We start from the raw sequence: 26422 nt of genomic DNA on the forward strand, positions 1-26422 counted from the left end.
AAGTTATTAACTGTGTTGGTTAGAAAGGACCTTATGATTTCCTAAACATGAACTAATTGTAGCTATTGTTCTTACTGAAACTCAGTGGTTTGTAGAAATGCAATGTGTTTATGCTGTGATTTGTTTTCACAAAACTCTTAAAACTAAATAGTCTCTCAGATTGGATCTGTGGTCTGCCACTTTTCATTTCATGTTCTTTCATCTCAAATTTACTTAACCTTGTCTACCACATCGAAAATACTATTATTTCAGAACAGGACAGGACAGCCAGTAATTTAGACTTTATTTTGCCTATTCGCATAGTAGCGTTTTACATAAGTTTATAGGTGGACTATAATACTAACTTGATAGGTTATATGAAAATTAGCTTTTATACCAGCACCTAACTTTTAACACTGTATTTTACAATTGTTTTTACCAATTTAATGATAGGTGATAGGCTGAAATACCAAAAGAATAGGACCAACTTTGTAAATTATGTTCTTCTGTCTTTTTTTAAATGCTGCTATCACTTCTACAGAGAGCAGACAGATTTTTTTTTCCTCCTTTTTACTGACTGGGACTTAATTTGTACAGGAATTGAAGATACGAAACTCTGAACATCCTCTCCCATATAATGGGATATTGCAGTCCTGTATTTCTAACCAGGAATCTAAAGACCAGGGTTTCATTGCCTGCATGGTCAAAATAATACTCTAGCTGCAGCCTCATGGGAGAGTCAGATAGCTGCTCCCTATATATTGCACCTATATCCCCTCCCTTTTGGAAGGTTGTTTTCAGACCACTTTCACATCAGTCTGATTCTGTGGTGTTCGCAAGCGGTTAGCTAGCTTGAAATCATTTAAAGACTATTTTGCTTGAGCTTAATCCCATCTTTCCACCACAATGCAGAGCAATTATAGGTAGCAAAATTCATACTAGGTAATACCCATGTCAATGTTTCTTCACAAAGAGGAGTGTTCCTAAAAGGCATGATTGGGAGAGTTTAGGTATTTCTGGAGGTTTTCTTCTTCAAGGTATCACTAAAAGCAGAGAACTGCAATGGACTATGATTTGTAAACTCTGAAGTTTGCTGCTGGAACCAGCCTCTTCTTAGAAGAAAGTCAAATTCACTTGGATTGCCAAAAGCAAGCCTTCAAAAGGAAAATATAGTGATGTTGACTGAAAAGTTGTAAGAACGCTATACTGAATTAGACCAAATGATCATTTAGCCTATTGGGCTGCCTCTGACGGTGGTCAATACTCAATGCCCAGAGAAGTGTAAAAGAACAGAGTGATGTACTGATGTAGTGACACTTTCCTAGACTAGCCCCCATATTTCAGCCATTTGGGGTTTAGTGACTATCAGTCAGACATTTGTATTTTCTGTTTAACCTCTTTTCCTTCCATCAATTTGTCCCCTTGCTTTTTGATCCAATCTAAATGGTTAGCATCTATAACACCTTGCAGCAAAGAGTTCCAAAGCTCAGCTATGTATTGCCTGAAGATCAGCATCATCCTTTTAGCTTAATTTCATGTCTCTTACTCTTTGTACTGCAAGGGGACAATTTTCCCCCGCGAACAGTCAGCACTTGTAACTGTAGCTAAAGGGCAACTCTGCAGCAATAAAACACAAGAGACAGACTGGAAGAGCTTGAGGGATGATAAAAACACAGAGATTGTCTTTGGATCTGTATGGATCATGTCTCCCTCTCTCCCAGTATTCTTCAAAACCTGAGCCAATGAATTTTGGTATTCCCTGAATAGCATAAACAATGTACACCTGTATCTTGTGCCCACAGAGCTGGGAATGAAATACACTCAAAGATGTATGATTATAAACTTGCTGCCTGCTGTTCAGTCCCACTTCAATGTGTATGTCATCTTCTCAATGACGCATGTCTCTGTATCGCTGCAGTTCTTTTTCCCTTGCACTCTGTTAGTGCTGTCAGCATACACTATATGCTCTTTGGAAATGTGGTTCCTGTTAAAATTTTGTACAGTTATTAATACAAGAAGCCCCAAATATCTAACACAAAGCATTGGTCACTACAATAGTAAAAATAATAAAATATTAAAAGCATGAGGAATCAAAGTTTCATCCTAACAATGAGATCAGCATTAAAGATGATAGTCCCATAATCCAATGCTCTTTAAAAGTTCATTTTTTGGATCGTAGACTGCTAGTCAAGCTTCAAAAGCCAAGATTCTAGACCAGCTTTTGTCAAAAATGGTGCATCGTGCTCCTCATCGTGGTTTTCTTTCAGGTAGATAGAAAGCATATTAATCAAGAGTCCATAAAAGATACCTGTCTGAAGTAGTTCACATTTTAAATTAGTAATTAGCTAACACTAATAATGCTAACAAAACTGATACTTAATGAAATTAAAATCTCAACATTTACATCTCCCAGAACAATTACAGGATTACTATTATGGGAAAACCATTTCCTGTTGCATTTTAGAGGCAGCACTCTAAAGACCCTATACTAAATGTTTCAGATACAAGAAAAAAAAAAAGGAAAATATAAAGCAATCTGCCAGTTGAAACAAAGATTTTCAAAACGATTTATGTATACCTGTTGACAATTTCATGGGAAAAAAAAGGTGACTTACAGAGGGTTTTTCCCTGAAATAGGATTCTGTTTGAGTTCTTCCTAAACTCTGTGACATTCACAGAGGTTTAATAAAGAACTAATTTCTGTGTAAATGATACGATGCATCATCTACACTGATACACTAGATTCTAACTTAACTACCTGTATTGAGTCCAATTCTGACATCACTAAAGCTACTTAGTTTTCACTTCAAATGGGCTGAACAATTACATATATAATAAAAGCAAAATCTAATCTTTTCTGTGGGCTTTCATTACACTGAAATTTATTTTACAGATGATGCCATCATCGTGGTCAGCATTAGGCCAAGTATTTTAAAAAAGGTACTTCCAGTAACTTCCTTCTTATAGTATTTATATTCGGAAAAAAATCACAAGCTGTATAGGACAATGAAGTATGATAAATGTTTTATATTGACAGTCCAAGAATATACACAATTGGTAGCTTTTATTATTTTAATTTATCTTGAAAAATGTTACTGAAACCCAACAGAGTTAGGAAGTCCAGGCTTAACACCTTCTGATAAAATATTTTCCCCGGATGCATTTTAGGACATTATTAATTACAAAGACTAAGTCCAATGTAGTAGAACTTATGTCTGTTAACAATAAATATTCTAAACAATTGTACAGAAAGTCATAATTATTTGTTTCTAGAGGTATGGCCAGAGTATTACAATACAAACTGTAACACCCCTGTTAAACTACAATGATTAAATGCTCAGTCAAAGAACTCTCTATATTCATTCCCTACCCAAAACAAACATATTCCTAGACTAAACTATCTTGCAAGATGCTAAATTGGTATGACTTTTCTCAAGATGCAAAAGAGCCCTCTCTCTTACTCTTGGCTCTGACACTTGTTGGGTCATATAATATTGGGTCATATTATATGCCAGGGCTTAAAATGGTTGCAATAATAATGATCTCATAAGAGAATTGTTAAGCTGATTCATTTTATTTTTAGGTACTGTGAGACAATCACCTCAACACTATAAACACTCTTAAACACTATGAAACTGGGTACTTTTTGAAGGAAAATTACTTAAAATTTTCGTGTTTTTGGAAAAATGTGCCTCTTCTTCCTGTATATTTCCTACAGAGAAAATGTCCATAATTATTAAAGCAAAGATATTTCTTTTGTCTTACAGATAATGATAAATTCAATACATTTTTGACCCTAATACTTTGAACTATTGAATAGTTTTCTATAGTGCAGACTATAGAAAAATGAAGTGAAATAAAGTGAAAGCTACAGCTACATAGACTATGCACACAGAAGTAACCATCTTTTACTATAATCTAACAAGCAAGACTTAAAGTATCCAAAATGATCATATAATGAAAGAGAATTTAAATAGATGAGATTTTGTTAATTTAGGATGTCATCTGTATTTTCATAAACATCATTTATTACCCAGTCTGCAGAGTTTTCTATTCATGAAACAGACCATAAACCTATATGAAATAAAGTTGGCTTTTTAAAGAATAAACAGCTGTCATGTTTTTTACAGGCATTTCATGTACCTGGTATAATTTTAATAAGGCATTACAATCCTTTTTAAATTAATTTGTTGATTTGATGTAATTTGCTTATTGAAAAATCAGCATTCTATTCTGTTCCCTGGAGTTTTGCTATTGATTTCAATGACACCCTGCCTTTAAAAAAAAAACCCAACAACAACACAGGACCAGAAAAGACTTCCAGAGTCTACAGCTTTTCAATTATTTTAATTTGATTCATATAAGTCCCTTTCTAAGCTGATCATCTTTAGGGGAGATGGTTAAGTTGGGGGGGGATGGTTCTTGCTTCTACTACTGCTACTAGAATAGCGCTCCAGAACTCTTTCTTTGAACAGCAACCAACTTTTCAAAAGTTTATTCATACTTAGTTTATAGCTATTTGTTCCTGTGCTTAAAGCTGTACTTAAGAAAGATACTTCTTCCTTCCTGAAGCTTGCTTTTTGGCTCTATTTGCGTAGAGCAATCACAATCTGACAACCTTTGATTCTGGTCTGAATGAAACCTTCTTGGACTTGTATGTCACAGAAATGTATGACACAATTTACACAACCTAACTGCGGTATATAACAAATATGCTAAGCGACCAGCCATAGCCAAAACAGAGGGATAGCTTCACTCAGTGGATATTCAGAGCATCAGTGCTAGAACCCTGAATCTTTCTACTCATCCTACAAGGAACATGTTTCTGTATTAAGAACCAAAATTAGATGGCTTGCATATCTTCCAGTTTTCCAGATGCTTAAGGCACAAATTCTTGTAAGTTCTAAAACGCATGACCTTACACTTTGCAATACCGATTTTCTAAAATTTACTAAATTTCTAAATTCTATTCCTTAGCCCAATCCTCACGTGGAATCATGAAGCCTACTCTCCCATTTCATTTCCATGGGTAAAACACAATTGCTATGGAAAGTTTGCAGTCATGTATTTTTTCTTCCTATTTTTCTTCCTCATTCACACAGTATGGGTTCAACCCTTTATAATTAGATTTTTTTTATACATACAAAAAGCATCCATCACCATCTACCTCAGAACTGGCATTATTATTTCCACTTCAGAGATCAGGTCCTCAAACTGAGTTTTTTCATGGTAACCTGAGCGCTCTTGAAACACAAACAAACAGTTTTGTGTGTGAGTTCACACTGCATTTTATTTTGGACAATACTTTTCTTTAAGTAGGTACTTTTATTATTCTTAAGCATCAAGTCCATAGCTGTCTGTGTGCTAAATTACAGCTGCAACAATTTAGATATGATTTTTTTTTCAAGCACAGAGTTGATTTTGATATTTTTTTCTGATATATTGGGTTAGTGTACTGGCTTTTCCTCTGCACTGTGTAGACCTTTTCCATCCTACTGAGAAACATGTTCTTGAATAAATGTATTGACTGTGAACACTTAGGAGAGAATTCATTCCTCATTTATACTTCAGGTTCCCCACAACATCCTTGAAGCATATTGATGTTATTGGCACACTGCACATTTTGTATATATTATTGTTGTACAATTGCTTTCCAGAGCTTCACGTAATCAAGCAGTAGAGTACTGAAGTAGTTTAGTAACATTTTTCACCATTAGCTCTATTTCATATCACCATCATCTATGTGTCTCAAGAAAGAAAATCGTATCAGAAGCATAAGAAGACCTCGAACACCAAGCTAGAAATTGTAAGAATTGTCCCCCTATAGTTCTTGCAGGATGGGTTGATGATGCACTTTTCTACTCTAATGTATGATGCCTCTTTTGAGTATGCTCACATACTTTTTCTGCAGCATTACAGTGTAATATTTATGCCTGTTTTTCTGGTTAACTTTAATAGCTTTTAATTCAGGCTTAAATTTATACAGAAGTGTTGATAAACTAAAATTAACACCTATGTTGATCTTAGCATACATTTGGACTCCCCATTAGCCTGCTCCCCCTCTGCTACATACTGAGTAAGTCCCCCTGTCTGGTAAAGCGATTGCACAATTAACACACAAACTAAAGAACCCTAAAATATTGTCCAGTGATTAAAATATTTCAGGACAAATATTAAAATTAAGCTGTAAAAAAGTATGGAAGGTAATTTGCATAAGGAATGTATGGGATGGCTATGTAGTGTGACTGATTTTCATGTGGAAAGTTGCATTTGCTGCTGTTGACTGAGGATTATTTATTATTTAGTCACAAATTTTGTTTCTGGTAGAAAATCTTTGACTTTTGTAATTGCCTGATTAAATGAAAATCATTCTGAAAAAAAAAGAGACTTTCTTCTTAATGGTACTGTAGCTAGAAACCATCAAAAAAAATCTGCAGATGGTCTTACCTCACAGGGATGGAGAGTAGGTTACTAGTTAAAGATTATACAAAACACATCATCCAGAGTGTTACCAGAATATTTTGTTTAGCTGTTTTTCCTGCATTCATAATTTTTAAATCAATGTACACTAATATGTTTGTTACATTCAAGAGTATCAAGAGACCCTTGCTTGAGTGGTGCAATCCTAAATGGGCATAATTAGGGAGCTGCCTGGGAGCAGACCCTTTAATAGGAGCCTGCTGAGTGGGGAACCATTCACACGTCCCCTCTCAGCATTTCACAAGCTTTTCTGGGCAATCAGCCAGCTGGTAAGAGAATCAGGCCGATGCAACCTGCTGCAAGAGCCCAGAGGAGCGGCTCAAGGAAACCTGCATCTCCACAACCACAAAGGAACTACCCAGGCGGCACAGAGGAGCGATTGTGAATGCGTGCACTGGCGGCACCAGCAGGAGTAGTCAGAGCAGTTGGAGGTGCACAGACGTTGCCAGCTGTTAAAGCAAGGTGAAAAAACTTTTTTGGGCCGGGCTTGGCCTCATGGATTTCAGAATATAAACACTGGTTCATTCATCCCATGCACAGCAGTATTTCCTGGCATAAGGTAGGGTGCAGATTCCACCACAACATGTTGGGTTTGCGGGTCTGCTCTGTGAAAAGACCTAGGAACAATCTGTAAAAGCTTGCCTTTCTGGACCTAAATGAAGAAAAGGAGTGTGTGTGGGCTTGGGATTTTCTTCCCCTCTCCTCCCAATTCTCTAGAAGTAGCTACTTAACTAGAGAATCAATAAGAAAGGAAAGTGGAAAGGAAAGACATGATGGTGACAGTAGTAGTAGGCAGTTCAGAGATGGTCACAGTAACAGAGCAAAGGGTACAGTATGAGATGCATCAGATATGTCAGTGCAGCATTCTGGCAATGTTTAACATCAAAATGCTTCCTGAAATCCCTTACCACATAGTAATCATAATCAGTAATCTGCATACTCAATACTTGTAAAAAGAATTTGCATAATACTTCTTTTGTCTGCCCCCAGAATTTTTAAAACTTTGCAACAATGTTTTCATGATGAAGGTATGATCTCTGCACCAGCTAGGTTCTTCCTCTCAGTTTGATACAGATGAAGCCATTATGCAGTCGTTTTCCTCTCACTCATTTCCATCAGACGAGTACTAGTGCATATTTTTTCTACATATACAAAGATCACAAGGTTAGCTGTAATATCTTATGCCTAAAAATGGCAACTGTTTTATCAATGGGAAATACTACTTCAAGACGACAGATAACGAAGATACTCAATTTCAGACTTGACATAAACGTAACAAAACTGATTTTGTAAACACTGAATTCTTTATTACATGATAGCTATGCGTTAATTTACTAACTAGTGTCACCTTCTTTATTTTTGTTTTTTAATAACAGAAGTTTTCAAGAGTAAAAAGTGACAAAATAAATCTATTCTTGAAAGATACTGCAGAAAAATGGCAAAAGACACAAAATACGGGCTGTCACCGTTAAATAGGCTACCAAAGAGAAGATGTAAGAGCTTGGAGGGGACTTGAATGCATATAAATGAGGACATCCCAGCAAGTGTCTTATACATACACTTCTACTGTAAATCAACGAATTAAGTCTAGCTCTTTTTCTCTTTTTAATTATTGTATTTATCCCTCTACCTTAAATGGAACTCTTGTTTTCTATACTACTGAAAGCTTGAACATGGCTATTTCTTATTTCCCTCTCCCGCCCACCTTATCTAAAAATAAATTCTTGCCTTCTCTCCATCTCTTGGGGTTATCCTTGTCTTCAGAGTGGGTATCACTAATGCAAATTTCTTCACCTTAGAGGATAACTGCATATTCTTCCTAACAGACTTACAGGGGAAAATGGCACTTATGCCTTTCCAGCAGCTATCATCCAGATTTAATTTACCCCAAACCTCAATGTTTGCTTATATGTAGGCCACACATTTCATCTAGAATTATACTCAAGAGGGAAAAAAAGACTGTTTATCACTACTCTCCTCTTACACTATATATTAGGCATTTACATCTTTCTAAATCTGTGTTTTCTAGCACGTACCAAATCTTCCTTCTTCCTATGCTCAGGAGGATGCACTGCAATATAAAGAAATCTACAGCATGTAGTTTTGGAAAGATAGTTCTGGACTAATTGAATTTGTTTCAATTTTTGTTTTAGTATGACACAAACAAAACTCGATCAAAGTTACATCCATAACATTTATTTCACTTTTTTTAAACTGGGAATTTTTTACTGACATTTCACATGCACATTTGCAGTGAGTATTTGTAAGAGGATAATATTTAAAAGCAGAGCTTTTTGGTTCTTTTTCTTAATTTCTTATCTCCCATCAGCTCCTTATGTATGTTTAAAAAAGTAAGCAAAGTTACAATGTTAATTATATATTTGTGAATTTATTATGTGTAATCAATTTCAAATTCAGACCCATATGAAGATCCAAAGAGAGATGACCAAATTAGAAGGGACTAACACTGAGGTAAGCAGAGCAGGCAGGTAAGTTCAAGAGAAGCGACCATGAATATCTCTTTACACTTCAGTTTTCCATGTGCTGAAGAAAAGCATGTACTCACAATTTCCCATCCTCTCCTAATCACTTGCTTTTCATGGTCTGTACCATATAAATACATCCTATAAATGCCCCTGCTACCTTCTATCTCATATGGTCATCAACAACCTATTGAAATCTCAGCCAACATAAAATATTTCAGATATTGAGGGTATTATCAGTCTAATTATTTTCCCAGTTTCCTTTTTTCACCCATGATAACTTTATTTTCTGTGATCAATGACCTCTGACAAATTAGAGCTTAAAATCATTTTGTTCAAGCATATACCAATGTACTTATATTTGAATGGACTATTTTAGAAAACTGTAAAATCTAAATTTTTGCATTTTGCTTATACACATTTTTATAAAACATGATTCTTCTGATACTGTGCACCAATGCAATAAACATTAAGTAATTAAACTTAAATGTATACTTACCTTCCCCAAATTTTATCAAATGATTCCACTTCAATGAAGTGCTCATGCTAAATAAACAAAGCTTACCTTAAGAACTCAGCACTCTATACAGCACGATATTTATACACCAGCTTTGGTATACACTGAGCTTAACCCTTTGATTCCAGGAGTCATGATTTCCTGACATGCCATGCTAATACAGAATGCATTAGTACTAATGTTGAAACAACAAATCTGCTAGCATGAAGGAATAAATAACTAACTAGTTAATTGTAGGTACATTAACTTATGAGATTGAAGATAATTATCTATGTATTCTAATCAAGATAAAGTTCAAAGTCTGACTTTATGAAAATAGACTACTTAATTAGAGACATTACAAGGAATAAAAAGAGCTACGCTTTTCATAGATCTTAATGAAAACAAAATAAAATTTAACTAGCTGTCCAAAACACTATGCTATACAGCCTACAGTAGGATGTGAATCATGGACGAAGTAGTGTAGCCAAGAGCTGACTACCTGACATTAGGGAAATAATACTAATGCCGTATGCTAACACCCAACTATGGTAGCAAGTTGACAGCATTTACCTTTGAATTATGCTTCTGCTCTGCACAGTCCTTGAAGAACCACAAGTCTCTCTCATGGCTGTAAATGCAACAAGAGGTTGCTGGTTTTAAACCTAACTTAGATGACACTAGATTCTTCAGTGGCCATAAGGGCAGTTATTTTTTGCCACAGAAGAATGATCTACAGGTCCTAAGAGTCAAAGTGACGTTTTCCTTATTACACCTACTCTCGAAATCTGATGCTATTAAGTGAAATAGTTCCATGAGGGTAATCAGCTCACTTCACCATGGATAACCACAATCACAGGTTCTCCAGAAAAGAAAAATATTCTAAAACAAAAGTTCCTACTACTACAGAAATCTTAACCTTACTATTGCAGTACCTTTTTCAGGATGCACAGTAAGAAAGTAAATGCTATTATCTCGTCATACTCAGGTTAACATTATCCTCAACTCTCATCACAATCCCTACTTAACTATTCTGCAATATGTCATTAATCAATGTATGTACTGATTGGATCCATTCAATTCATGCATCGTGTAATGAATGGCATATATAAACATGTTTCAAATACATTTATTCAGATATCTATACATGAAAGTAAAATCACTACTACAATTGGTACTCAAGCTTGTCAGATGGGGTGTTTTTCTCATTCTGTTTTGCATAAGACATGCTAATGGTTATACCATCTGCAGTCTGAAACCCAGAAAAATGTAAATCAAAGTAATAGTTGATCAAGATAACCATCTACTTAAAACTAACATTTTTGCAGCTATTGTGTTAACTCACAATCTAAATATAAACCTCCACCTCCTGAAAAATATAGAGAACCTGCTAGATATGGATATTTTTGCATTAAAAAATAAAAAAAAATAAATTGCCAGCCACAGAAATTCTCCACCTTTTACAGTAGATCATATACCAAGCAGTAATTTAAAAAAAGATTTTGCATGTGAAGCATATAAAAAATACTCAAATTGTTCTAGAAGAAACCCAGAGGTTCTCTAAAGCCATATGCTTTGTAAAGCACAGTAGAACTTGGCCACTTACCCAACACCCTGTTTTGGCAAAGCTGTGGAAACAAATTTGAAGGTTTCTTCAATAAGTTTTCAACTTGCCAATTAGCTAGTAGGTGCTGTAGGCCACTAAAATTATAGATGCACTATAGAACAACAGAGGGAACATATATAAAAATGCCATATGCTGTATTTCCAAAAATATTCATCAAATACAACAAGATGGCCACTAAAATTAATACCGAGTTTTCCCTCTTTGGCATGTGGAAAAATAGCACAGTTTACATCAATATATGGGCACATGAGAGGTGCAATGGCAAAGATTACCTAACATTCACATTTGCCCGCAGATGTGTGAACCAGTTTTAAAAGCCGTATTAGGTGTTTACTAGATTTATAATACAGTTCTAACATATCTCCAGCTGCCAGATTGGTAAATTGCTTCAGAATTAGAGGAAATTAGAAATACATTAATATTAAAGTATTTTTAAATATTGGGAGAAGCCTGTTTCCTTTATCACAAAAAAAAGCACAAATATTTTTGTCTTATAAGCCTCAAATTGTTTAGGCATGTTTACCAATTCCTACTGCTAGGGGATTTTCTCCCTAAAGTTACCATTAAATTTGGCGTAATAAGAATACTGTACAATTTTATGATCCATACTACAGTATTTGGCCAAACAGACATCACAATGCTCAAAGTGTAAATTTCTCCTACAAATGAACAATGAAAAGCTCTGCAGTTACAGTAAAAGACACAAAATTTTCAAAATCTTTATACATCCTTTCCACTAAAGAAGCAAATTAAATGGAATGTGTGCTCATACCGGAATTTACATGACATTTGATACACAAAGCAAAGTCTGGGAGCAGATTCCATGTTCCTCTATTTAAAAATGAACTAAATTAGGTGTCCAAGGCTTTATTAGCCACTGCCACTGTGTACATACTGGTCACCTGAAAGAAAACTTCCCAACATGCGGTTATCTTGGCTTTAGGGGGCATATGGTAATTCTGAAAAGAAAATTATTTATTTGCTTTATTTGCTCCTTTCTGCCTCACCAGTGTGACCCACAAAGCACTGACTCTTTCTGGGAAACAGGTAATACTGGACGTCTCTACGCTACCTCATCCCACAGTGTTTAAAAGGCACCAGGCCAACCTTAGTCCCTTATGAGTGAGAAAACACATCTCCCTCTTCCCCTCTCCTCATCCTTCTGGCTTATGCGTATGGCTGTCTATGTCTCCAAAGAGGGCTTTCTCTTCCTTCAATGTGCATCACAAATAGTGCAACCCCAAATTTCTTTCGTCTTGCAAAAAAGACTTGCGAATAGGTGGAGAATGTGAACAGAGGACGACACAGAAGGAACAGCTGAATGGGAAGGCAGCAGCCCCTGAACTGCTGCAGTTTCCAGGTTGGAGCACTGAAGTAAACTAACTTTACTGGAAGACATATATTGGGAAAATACCATTATTTTTCCTGTTTTTTACGCTTCTCTAAGCATCTGGTGTTGGCAGTTTAGAGACAGGACATCAGGCTAGATGGACCTCATACTCTCTAGTACTGATGTTCTTTTCCAAATAAGCAGCTGGCAAAACAAACTGCTTCTACCACCTTCATTTAATCCATCACCTCCATGGGTTGACCCTGCAAGGTCACCAGTTCCACTCCTAAAAACTTGCAAAAATACATAGTTCATAAGCTGCTGCCTTTATGACTATTCTTTGTGTGTGTCTTCAGCTTAAAAGATATTTAATAAAAAGCAAAGTCAAGGGCAAAGAGTGGAAAGTTGAGATGGTCCCAGAACTCCTACCCTCTCTCTGCACTGGACTATAACTACAGCACGGCAGGATGCCAAATGGACATGTATTTTTTTTCCATTCTCTTCAGTGATTTCCCTAAGTTCTTGCTTGGATCTGAGCAAGTAAATACAATTTTATAAGTATATTTGAAGAAAGATAAAAATGTGGAACTGTTAGCAGTCTAACATTCCCTCATGAAGTTTCACAAAGAAAGGAGACAATGTGAATTACACACAAAAATTGCATGAGTGATCACATTTCACCGTATCTCACCAATAAAAAAAGGATAGACCCTGGTGTCTGGGGACCCTCCATTACGCATCCCCAAAAAGAAAAATGAGATAAAAACTCACTATTCCATCAGAAAACAGGGTAAGTCCCAATAGGCTAAAGGCTTACCCACAAAAAAAGATGCAAGGGAAAGAATGGTAAAAGTTACACTATTTTATTTTCTAAACAAAATAAAATCAGCTATCATGTACATCTTTTGTCTGCAACAGACTGTAATTCAGCAGTTAAACACTCATATTTTGTTTATAAAAATGAGGGAAGCAATTTTGTCAGCAGAACGCAATCCTGTATGTAACTCTGAATTAGCAACAAATCCACAAAGGAACTAAAACCCCAAAAAACAAGCCCAACGAAAAGTTTCAATGCTTCCCTCCTACAAACAGTACCCACAGTTTTATTAATAATATGTCTAAAACAATTATTCAATAACAGAACTCCTATTTACCATAATATTATCTGAAGCCCAACAGCATCCAAGTATGAAACTATGACAAAAGTTCATCTAAAACAACAGAAGCAGCTTTTTCATAATTTCTTGCAGTTGTGTTTGTAGCTTCTGCACACTTCTGTATTTGTCACTTACAAAGCATGGATGAGTTATTCTGGCATTTTTTCCTAGATGCTGTTTTTTTCACATTTTAATTCAGGTATGTACAGAAATCTCACAGGAATCTTGCAATGTACAGTTACAGTATTTATAAAGAAATCATTCGTGCTGTAGCTGTTGAACGTAGATTTAGTCTTCATAGATGTTTCTTGTAACAGACCTTTTAAGTAAGTATCTATAACCACACATGGCTTTTGTTACTTATAGTGAAATTTCTCTGTGAATTAGAAGCAAGTCACCACCATACAAGCCTATATCCTCTTTTATGTGAATATGCACATATACCATAACAGAGTATAGGCATACACACACGCACACGTGCGAGCAAGCACAACGCTCTGCCCTGAGAGGAAGGCCCCAAAGGCAAGGATACTTTACTAACCTGCAGTGGTCTCTGTTTATCACTGCCCTTAGGAGATTTCAGTCCACTTGTCTGTTGCTGTAAAAGCAGCTGTCTTGCTGCCTGGAGTGCCTAAAAGTTAAAAAAAAAAAAAAAAGAAGTAGTATATAATTTTCATTATTTCTTAGAAAGAGATAGGTTACTCAGTGTTAATGTTATGTAAAAGTCCATTTGAACAAATGCAGTCTCCTCCTGTTCAATTTGTGTTTGATAGCCTTCACAGTTCAGTTTGGTTTTGCTTTACTTAAAACAAAAAAAATCCTCTAAATGTACATATAAGCGACTTCTCTAGAATTTATCAATGTACATGAAATCCTGCAGGAAATAAAGTTAATTTGTTTAAAGTGCTTGAAGAGGAAAAATCATAAACTGCATCAATAGCCTCATTTCCACAAGGAACTTGTCTTTGAGTGTTCAACTAAAATGCCCACTCCCTTGTAAATTATCATTCAATTTGCATTTTCATATTACAATTTTGAAGCAAAAGCAAGTAGACTTCAAGTGTTACCGGAAGCTGTAATTAAATTTGACAAATCAACATCAGATTATCTTGAAAGTGAATTAATAAGGATATTCATTGAAGATTAAAAACACTTTTTGTACTTGCAATTCAAGGAGAAACCTCTCCTTTGACAAAATAAAGTGCAGTTTTAATGCCAAATAAAAATGAGTGGTTTTCATTTGCATTCTTAGGAAAATCAGAGAACAAAGAAATTACTACTCCGCCAATGAGATCAGACTCTGGGGATGACAGTATCCCAATCAAAATATAAAATGTTTCTATTTATTTTATGTTTTCATTCCAACTCAGCAAAATACAGTTAAACATATGAAATGTATACAAACAGTGCATTACCAGAGGAAGGCTACTGTAAGTTATTTTTGCCTGTAAAATCATTTCTAAAATGCAGCAGTATTTATTAAGAGATTAAAAAAAACTGATTCAAGACCTTTACACTGAAACTAACTGGAGAACTCTTGTTTTTTAAAGCCAGTTCAGTAAGTAGCAATTGCAGCTTTAAAATGTCATGCTGTTATGTATATTATTAAAACATATTGCATGTAGAATAGAACACAATAAATGCAACTTCATCGACAGTCCCTAAAATAATAGAGATTCTCCGCTGATAAAGAACGGTCCAATTTTGATTAGACTCAAATGAGCTGGTCTTTAAGATAGTTTCTAGTATCCATGACAACAGTTGCTTTGACAAGATGTGCATATGGCATTACACTGCCAGCTGGTGTGAACAATGTTTGAACTACTGCATTGAGATGCTGAGCAAACAGAAAAAGTTGCCACGTCTTAACCCTCAGGGAAGGCAGTCATCCCCTGATCAATTATGAAAAGACAGAGCGAGGGCTGCTACAGTCTGGCTCCAAGCAAGTTTCCTGAGCAGGCAGGCAGACAGAGAAAACCAAAGTAAACAAACTGAATGCACTAGCACCATCCCCTAACAACATTGATTCGTCTCCCCGTAGCAGGCTCTGGTACAAAGTTTGCAGAGCATACTTTTAACATTTGGAGACATTCCCACAACAATCCCCTTATTGTTTCATCAAATTCTCAAGTAATTACAGGTCAGCTTTACAAAGACTATACATTCCTCTGAACCTAAGCAACGAGACACACATAACCAGCTTCTCGCCTCCAAAAATAAATAAAAGTTAACATATTTCAAAGTACACTTGAAATATTTTGTTACCAAGGAATCACTGGATGCCCTGCCTCCTATGTGAACAGCATAATCTCTTCTGCAATCGCAGGTTTTGAGCAGATCCCAAAGGACAATCCTGCTCTGTCTGAGATCGGAGATAAATATCTGGTGATTTCAGGGGCACCAGGATTTGGTCCCAACATCTTGCAGTGGTATAAACACAAGACATGGATTAAGTGCATGAATAGAACATCTACAGTAAATTTATAATCCTTCCCAATCTTTAAATCTCTCTGAAAGGGAAATTTGACTTTAAGAGAGAAAACTATTACACCCCTGAATTAACAGGAGACTGTGCAAGAAAACCAACCTCATCAATCAGGACAATACTGCCACAAGAATGAGTGAAGAAATCTGGAGTTAAAGAAGATGGGAAAAACCATGAAAATATACATATTTTCTATTTATTTGTGGCAGTAGCAGGAAGTTCATTAGAGGGACTTTATCTGGAAAATTATGTAATAAAATCATAATGATACAGCGCTGATGTATATTTTGAAGTATCTGGAACAGTATGCAAGTTGTTTCAGTGTCCTAATCTTCCTCAGAAGCAAATTCATCTCACATCAATACAAAAGCAAGCAAGCAAGCAAGCATCTGGCAAAGCTGTACATTTACAGTACTTGAAAATTACAGAATTGGAGTATGATGTGCCTTAGATTTAAGCTAGCCAGGATAATTTCAAATCATGGCCAGCATACTAGCATAGACTCAGTGTAAGAAAGCATGAATTCCTACCACTAACTACAAAATGAAAAAGAAGGTAGCACAACAGGGTATGTTTGCATAAAAGGCTCTACCACTTAAACTATTTTGATTTATATGTGCTGGTAGGGATATCTTTAAAGGAATAAAGGCTCATCTTTTAATACAGAATGTTTTAGAAATGATGACTACTGAATACTTCGGTGATCTTATTGTGGCAGTTCAGATTATTGTAAACACAGGAGATAGAACGAGAACAGAAAACAATTTTGAAAGATCAGAGATGATTTAAAACTCATAAGGAGATATCGCTGTCAGCCTTTGTTCTTAGAGCAGTTATCACATGGTACTTTTTTCTCCCAATGTACTGCTTAACTTCAGATTTTGCTACTCAGTAAACAACCGCCCAGGAACATATTGTTAAATTCAAAGAATTTATTGATGCTATTCTGAAGTGAAGATTAGGAGACTATGAAACATTCAGTTCTACCAACTCATTTGCTGCTACTACATCTTTGCAAAACAACTTGACAACTCAGAAGTGTCCTTCAAAATTAATAGTTTACACATACATACATTTCCAATAAGCACTGGTCCCACATATAATTTATAAATTCCTGTGAACTAATTTGATAGGAAAATGTGATCTAAAAGTGGTTCCATGAAAACAAACTAGCAGATGTTTATAAATTGAGCAACGTTATGTTGAGTCCTACCTCAAATTAGCAGCAGTAAGAAAGGATTCTGAGGCAGTCAAAACTGTATCCAGTTTCCAGTAACATTTGTTTCAAATTTAGTGGGCACTTTTTCTTAATTAAGTTAGCTAAATTAGTAAAACTATATGAAAAAAGTCAGTGTAGAGAAAAACAATAAAAAGAACTGAGGATTAGAAATGATTTTAATAATGCAAATGAAAATCATTATAATACTTTAAGTAATGGCTATATGAGCAAGAAATTTGGGCATATGGTTTCCAGAACTCACTGTGTCTTGTAGTAAAATATGTATTAAGAACACTACTTCTAGGTATTTTCTGTAGAGCTTTGGCATATAGCTAAAATGTAAGCAGAAGAAAAATGAAAATAATTGCATATAATTCACCCTAATGGAGTTGATAAATTGTGGTATATTTTACTGTTTGTGGGAGAGAATTCCATGAGACACAATTTGATTTTATTTTCTATTCCAAACCTTTTTATTTAATTTAAGCATGTCTCAAAGTAATTTTTAAAGAGGTATCACTTTAATAAAGTGAAAGCTGGCAATGCAAGAAGATAAACTGATTACTTTGTTCCTTTCAAAAATAAATGTATATGTATTTTTAGGAACAGATGTCACTCATATCTTTCCTTTAAAAATAGGACTGTTTAACCTATCAGCCTGTTGCATTTGAGACATTAAAATGAAAAATGACATCTACGCCCATTAATATCGTCAATGTATAAACAGCACAGCGTGACACATTCTTGAGAGCTGAAGGCTACAAAATCTCTCTGAAACATAAATAACAAAGCACTCAGAAGCATATTTGATGTTGATATTCATCTCTGAGAAAAACACTGCTGCCTGGGCTTCTTATGAAAATAGATGCAGCCCAAATGGATCTCCTGTAATTGGTTTCAGATAGCGAGGTCAAAAGAAATATGATACGAGAAAATATTATGTGGAACAGGCGAAACAAGAATGTTTATACAGGCACTCCCTATTTATACTGACAAGAGGTGTATACTTTGCAGATAACCAGAACCAAAAAACTCGCCAGAAGACAACCAGATTGTTTCATTTTTCTAACTCCGAATTCCTATTTCATTTTTTTCAAATGACTGCATCCTCTAACATTGACTACTGAACAAAAAATAAGTTTCTGAACATAAAATAAGTTTCCAAATGGCTGAATATGTCAAACAAGAGTCAGTTTGCTGGTAGCACTATGCAACCGAAACATATCAACATGCTAAGCTGGATTTAAGGCCAGAGACTGCACTGCACTGGTTGAATAACAAGTTAACCAAATGATTACATAGCTACATTTATTTATAAAAATCACTTCAGTAGAACCTCTGGCGCCCTTACATCCTGCTGCGTGTCCACTCTCCAGCTGGCTCAGAACGAGAAGCCCAGAATTACCTAGTCATATGAGAGCCTGCAAAGACTGTGACAGAAAGCTAATGCCGTTCAACTCTTCCTAATAGCATCCACATGATACTACTGCACCTTTTTCTCTCACTGACTGTATTTTCTCAGCAAGTTCTCTAATGAATATTGCACCCAATCAGCCTGGCAACTTTTAGTCTTTCCAAATAGAGTAGCAAAGCATTTAACACTATTCAAAGAATTCTCAATTTAAGATGATCCAAGCCCTTTCCAACTGCAGCCCAGAAAGTCTCCTTGGGAGACTTGACAGGAAAAGCAAAATCCCATGAGCCCTGAGACATCTGCACCTACCTTTGGGAACAACGTTCCTCCCTAACCTACACAAAGGAGCGATAAAACCTGTAAGCATGCCGGCTAAGGATAAGTGTGCCATACTTGAGAGTCCATGCAGTGAAGGGAATCCTGTGCTAAAACCCAAACCAGGTTTCCACCTAGGAGTGGTAGATTGAATGGTTATTACAGTGTTTTCCTATAGAAATACAAATGAAGCACTAGATAGTTACAGCTGTTAGTATCCACCTTGAGGAATGCATTATCAAAGAAACTGAGATAGTCGCTAAGACTCAAGAAGGATTTGACTCCATTAGGCCAGCATTAAAAATCAGCAAATAATCAAACAAAAAAGATTTGTCAATCTATCTTCTGCATCTTTTAGGTTACATTGGAGCAACCAAGCTGTGGACAGTCAGGATGTGCCAAGTAGCTCAACTTCAGCAGTGAAAGTGCAGGGCGTTTCAGCCTTGCCTAGTAGCAGAACACAAACCTCCAAGGGATTAAAGTGAGTTATTTTCAAGCAGAAAAGGAAATGGATAGAACTGGATGCCCTACTGCCAGGCTGCGTATTGTAACCTCGAGGCTGCAAGATAAAACCATAGAGTACAACAGATGACCTTCCATGGTTGTGTTTCAGTAAAGTGGCAGAGGCCACCGAATTTGGTACTGAGCCCTACAGACTGATTAAGTGAACATTTGAATATGTTTGAGAACATTTACTGCATTGACACTACAGGACTTTGGGCAAAAAAATGCCTAGTTCCTGAAACCCAATAGGCTCTGGCGTGAGATAGCCACTGAGGTGCTTTTTTTTTTTTGCTTAGGGTGATGCAGCCCGTTTCTGTTTTTGAATCAGATTTGTTTGTCTGACAGTCCTGCAATACAAAACAACACCAGCGGAAGAGATCCTCAGTCTACCTGAGCTTCTATTCTGCCCTCATGTTATCCAGGATTAATTTGCAACTGAAGAGAAAAAGTATCAGTAATAAACTCATGAATGCAACATGAAGTCTCATAATGCTGTTTAATAAAAGGAAATTAATCACGTAATTGTCATAAACCTATTTTCAAACAGCAATCTATCAGAGAGAAATTATGCATCTGTAGTTATTGACCTTTCATTTTACCATGACTGATTTGTAATTAGACTAGTTTTGTGAAAAATAATAGTTAATTACCAGATTTTTTTCACTCTAATTGTTTTGGCAATTTTTTTTGTTTAGTGTCTTACTTTTTCCGCATGTGAAGGATACTAAATAAATACAGGGCACTAATAACTTAGCAGCTAACATATTTCATTCTACAAAGCCAAATTTAGTTTCTCACTATATAAACCAATTAAATGGATACTAAATACAGTTTCAAAAGCAACAGTTTCATTTTTCCTGCCCATTATTTGGCTGACGAAGAATTAGGAACCAAACACCCTTACAGCTGCTTGCTTCAATTCCTGGTGCCATTAGCAGGGTCCTTCCCCATAGACATCAATCTGCCTTGGTCATTAGGGATACATGATAGACCGTGCATAACATGTTCCCTGACAGCAAACCAAAACGCTGTCTCCAAAGCTCCGACCACCTGTAGAATGTAAATGTCAAGGGTCAGGAGAGATTTGGGTCCAAAGCCCCAAAGCTGTGCTCCACCCTGACAACCTCCTTTTCTTCCACATGCCTGAATTTGTTTAACAGTCCTTTGGTAAAAAAGGGGATTGAAAAACGCAGTGTGCTGTACTTTATTCTTACTACTTATATTACTTATTGACTAACTGAATTAATGAAATAAAAAACAAAAACAGTGCAGTGCACACATCAAATAATAGCGCCACATATTCACAAAGAGCCTGCTGCTGCTATCTTCTCTCATGTGGCACTACTTTTAGAAAAATGGGACCTGAAATAGACAAATGTAAGAGCTGATCTCTGACTTCTACATGGACGAGAATATGTCGATTGGATGTACCAGTATTCCACACGAAAACTAGTGTTTCACACGAAAATCAGCTAGCTGATACCTAAAAGGTACTTAAGTGTGAAGGGCAATGAAGAACAGTCACTACAGTTATCTCATGTGTGAATTCAGAAATGACAAAGATCCTTAGAATTACTATACATTTATATAATATTATGTATATATTTTACAAATGTATACGTATCCCTGATTTGAAAGGATCTGACTAAAAGAAAAGACCTTCTTTAAAGTCTGTCAACTGTAGACATTAACTTACTGGCTGTGAAGTCTACCTTCAAATAAAGTAGTCTGAAACAAAGTAGCATTGGCTTAGGTGGAAGACAGCTTGAGAATTTATACATAGGAAGGGAACTGATGGAAATGTAAGCAAGAGTGGTCCCACTTGTTCTAAAATCAAAATGCAGAGCAAATGTGGGTGGAGAAAGAAACATAATATCAAGGGAAGCATTTATAACGTTAGGCTTTTAGAGGCAGTGGTTTTATCTGATAGAAATCTGAAAGGGAAATTTAGAAATTAAAGACAATGGAATCAGCATGGAGATTATTAAGCAAAAGAATAACAAAAATCGCATTCAAAAATATAATTAAAGCTAAAACAAAAGATGAGGCAGAAATAAAACAAAATGAAACAAGTACTAAGATGTTTTGTTCTGGCCAACAGCAAGATTCCTAGAAAGGAATCTAAAATTTGAAAGGACAGGTGTGTGACGACTGATTAGTTCTGTTAAGTGATATGGAGAAGTAAAATAACATGTTAAGAACTAACGCCAAAAAGATAATTACACCAGAATAGAATTGCCGTAGCCATTTAGAAGGCTGAAATAAATACCTCTATCTTTACAATTTCTTTTCAATCAAATACCGTTCTGTACTGTGACTGGTAAAGGAGTTGTGACACAAAGTATCTTAGGCATAGCTTTGATGCACTGAGAGCTACCTAACCGGCTTCAGTTGATGCAACCCAAGCCATCAGTTAAAGAGTATGGACCTACACAGTACAAAGTAATTACAAACAAAGTTAGAGAAGTTACACAAATCAAACTCTCCCAGGCAATCAAAATGTGAGGTATGATATATTTATTGAAAAGGTACTGATTGAAAGGGCTTCAATTATTTGAACATTAACTCATTTGCTTTACCACTGCCCTTAGAATTCCACATCCAGAAGCACGAGTAAGAATCCAACTACAAAAGGAAATATTATCAACATGTCACATCGGACTTTTGTGGTATGGAAGGAAGAAACAAAACCATTACTGGAAAATCTGCTGATGTTAGTGGCGAACAAAGTTCACTCCCAGGTTTCAAGAAGATACAATAAATTACTATTTTTAAAATAATTAAATATTTATTAAATAGAACTAACTATTGAAATCCCATTTTTAAAAGGGCATTATTTAAAGAAATCTCAGATTTAGAATACATATCTATGACGAAAAACACATATTAAAGACATAAGTCAATGCTGTCACATTATTATGAAAAAGGCAAACATCATACTGCGATACATAAATGCAAGTGTCACATACAAGACACGTATAGTAATTTTTCCACTTCACTTTCTAAAGAGTCAGCTGAAGAATTGTATGCAGTTTGGGACACAATGCTTCAAATAAGTGGACCACCAGACCAGTGACCAGAGAAGAATAGTGAGAATGAGCACACAGTGAGAAAATACAACCTATAAGACAGCAAGAGTCTGACCAGTTCTGTAATAGAAGAGAGAGAGAGAAAGAAAGAAAAAAAACCCTTAAGTAGTAACTGTCTTCCGCAAGTAAACTTTGCCGCAATGAGAGAATTAATTGTACTCTATGGCTAGGACAAGTAATAATGAGTTTAAACTAAAACCAGGGAGATTTAATTAAATGTAAGAAGAAACTTTCCAATGGCATCTTCTAGCCCTATTTTATATGGTTTCTATTGTTCTTCATCCAGTTCTTGTGAGAGTGCTCCAAGTTTGGACTTACTATGCCCAACACCTTGCTACATTTCAAATAACACCATGTTCTCTTAAACTGAGTATCATGAAGCTTCAGTAAGTTAACAGCTTGGAATTAGTAAGAAGTGTGCATACAGAATTGTGCTCCTGAATTTTCCAACCTTATACGACTCTGCACGTGTTCAGGAGACTCTTCTTGAAATTTTGGACTGAATATAAAAGTAGTTTATGCAGAATAGGAGATGGGTTAGAATTATTAAGTCCTTGGGGCCCTAATTGCACTTGGATCCATTTAGACAGGATTCTTGTGTCCTCACCACCAAGTACAGGCATTACAATTTTAAAGCACTAAAACCTGACTGTAGCAGAAATACAGATTTCCTGATATTCCAGTTCTTACTATAAACAACAGAGGCCTGGTTGAAATGGAGAGCTAGGAAAAGGAGAGAAATATAAGTAAAGAATTAGGGGCTGAAGCACAGTTTGATCAAGTAAGTTGTACAGTTCCATGCAACAAAGCATGGGACCCATTAGTGTAATTTATTGTGAGTTTAAATCTAATGCTACAACAACAAAACTTACAAAGTATCTTTGATAACCTGATTTCTATCATTTTTCATTAAATAATTTGATCCAAAGTTGCTATACAGACTAAGACACTAAAATAAACATTATTTATTGCTACAGCCAAATCAGATCAACCAAACTCCTGCCAAGTCTGTATTTTTTTAGGGAGGTTATTTCTTATGCATATTTTTGTAACGCTTTTAAAAATTCTGGTCAGCATAAAGTGCGCCAGGTATATACTCCATACATGAATAATTGGGGGGAAAAACAATAAATATGAATATAAATGGGAGATACAATAGCAGCCATTTTATTTATACTTTTCAAGATTTTTGATAAACATTCTCACTAAGACTATTAAAATGTATTTGGAGAGAAAAGTGAAGTCCTATCTGGAGTTAAGAAAACTGTGAAAACACTGATATGGGATCAGGAAGTAAACTATGCAAATAAACAGCCCATTTTCATTAAAAAAAGATTTCTCTAGACACTACTCATATGAATGGTGGCATTCACTAATATTTATGAGTGTCTTGATAACACAAGGAATAAGACCTGACTCTTTGGAATAATTGTAAAGCATTAAAATCTGCAGAAGTCTACAAAAGTCTGAAATCTAAAAAGTATGAAGGATCTCAAGGATCTCTGTACCATGACCGCAAATGAAATTATAGGTGTATATGTGCAAAGTAACACGTGAATTCACATAGGCACATAAAACTAAATATTCTTTTTCTTGAAGGAAATGCTTATAGTCTGTGGAAAACCCAACAACTGCAGCACTAGTTTGCTCTGTATTGCTCTGAAAGAGCCATCTGCAGTTGTAGTGTGTATCTGGTCTGCCTGAGTTACTACAGCCACCTTCCTTTTGGACTGCTTATCTACCTTTTAACTCTTGTGGTGCATCGATTTCCTGAAGGCCTACCCGGTGTGATCCACCATGCAACCTTCTGTATCTCTGAAGGACATAGTGCATCTGCACCAATGGCGCTCTTCCGGTTCTGGCCATACCTGGCAAACGAATTTGTATTGAAGGGTGGCCTTAACAGACTGTGTAGACAAAGCTACTGAGAAAGAATTCTCCAGTTTGGGGACTTTTAATAGAGAAGATTATAAATGAGAGAAATGACAAAGAGCTTTAATTTTAAGCTAAAACGCAAGTGAAGAGAGACAGGCAAATGTCATCAGGCTCCTCATCCTACTTTCCCGGCCTTGTGAGGAGATCTGGTAGGGAATGTAGCTTTTATGATTAGAAACTTGCAGGGATGAAAAAGAAAAGACCTGAAGCTAGTAACAACATTTTGCAGAGGAACAAAGAGACATTTTGCAATTCCCAGGGCATTTAGGTGCTAGAGAAATGATAGCAACTGCAAGAAGAATTCCCGAGTAGCATACATGAGCAACGCAACAGGTTAGGCACTGGAATTAAAAGTGGACTCCAGTTCCAACTACAGTTCATCAAGCCTGCCAAGGGAAAAATTATCCGTATTATATTGTTTGGGAGCCTACAGTGATCTTTTAGTAAACAGCGAGCTAATCAAAGAATTGTCATAATAAATATGCTCGGGGCATTATCAACTACATGCATTTGTAAAAAGCAGACACACCCAGTTGTGTTGGTGCCAAACATATGTAATACTTCATGAATTACAGTCTCTTCTGGCATCAGATTGTTAAACCTCCATGTGAATGAATCTTGTAGCATATATTGCATAATCACTATCACTGCTGTGCACATAAACAAAACACTGGCAACCTAGGCACTTATACAAAATACCGTGAAAATGAAGTTTAGATACAAACCTCACTCCTTTAATCCATCTAAGTACTCTTACTTTACACTAAATCAAAACCTGAATTTCATCTTTTATTTTATCAGTACTTTATTTATCCATACTACTATCATGAGTTGTCACCAACGTAACATGACCAAATCTCAGATACTAGTCTTCTCTTTTAAAGACAATCTTCTTTACACATTAAGTTCAAACTTCATTTCCTTGAAGTATTCTCCAGATCATCCCTTCCATAATACTGCTTACTTCTTTTTGCAGTATCTTAAACCTCATCGATCTCTAATGATTCCTCTAGCTACCTCTTACCGAATTCTCTCACAGAAGTCTCTGGATTTACATAAGGAATCAAACCATTACCACTGCCCTTTCTTCCTTCTAGTACCTTCAGTCTCACTCTCTCTAAGGCATTTACAGAAAAAGAGTGAATGGGGGGGGGGGGGATTATTTCCCTCATAATGCATCAATATTTATTCATTAAAAATATATGTATGTACATATCTGCACATTTATATAATGCATATATAAAATGTATTATTTAAATGTATCTTTCTTACCTTCTCTGGTTATCTAACATGTATCTCATGACTGTGTCGCCCTGCAGAGGAGAAGGGAATCCAGCACAGGCAAGGTCTGATCCTGACTGGGCCTCAGAGCATTACCACAATAAATTGCAATAAGAACATAAAAAAAGCCCAACCTCCCACTTTATCTAAAAATCATACTTAACTCAAAAGCAGTATCTATCCACGAAGTACATTTCTCATGCACTATTTTTACAGTTAATTTTGAAAACAGCAGAACTAATAATCAAAATGACATTTTGAATTGTTCAAATGAAACTATAGAGGTATTATAGAGGTGTGAGACAATGTGCTATGGATTAAAGAAACACTGCACTTCTGCAAGTTTACTCAGACACATACCTTAATTAGAAATATTACATTTGCTTTCCTGAAAAATATGAATCATACTACCTAAATAATCCTGATTTCTATACTCTTCTTCTCAAACCTTACCCTTGTCCTCAGTCAACATTTTCCTTCTGTAACACCATAGGTATTTTGTAACATGACAGACTTTGTACTAACCAATGACCAGCAGAATTTTACTGCTGCAATCTTTCACCTTCCACAATTTTACTGATAATTAAACTTATATATGGATTGCCAACTTCTTTATTAGATACTACAT

At 35.8% G+C, this 26422-nt stretch overlaps 1 protein-coding gene across 11 annotated transcripts in view; it reads right to left on the reverse strand.

Annotated features, from left to right (window-relative positions):
* Positions 1–26422, reverse strand: part of FOXP2 (forkhead box P2) — a 442171-nt gene that overhangs the window by 113636 nt on the left and 302113 nt on the right. For all 11 annotated transcript variants that reach the window (XM_064507585.1, XM_064507618.1, XM_064507614.1 and 8 more), the window contains one exon: positions 14094–14183. In XM_064507585.1, the coding sequence (XP_064363655.1) occupies positions 14094–14183 (90 nt within the window). The remainder of the gene's footprint in view (positions 1–14093; positions 14184–26422) is intronic.

Source organism: Dromaius novaehollandiae, chromosome 1 (assembly GCF_036370855.1).
Source record: "Dromaius novaehollandiae isolate bDroNov1 chromosome 1, bDroNov1.hap1, whole genome shotgun sequence".
In the NCBI taxonomy this organism is placed as follows: Eukaryota; Metazoa; Chordata; class Aves; order Casuariiformes; family Dromaiidae; genus Dromaius; species Dromaius novaehollandiae.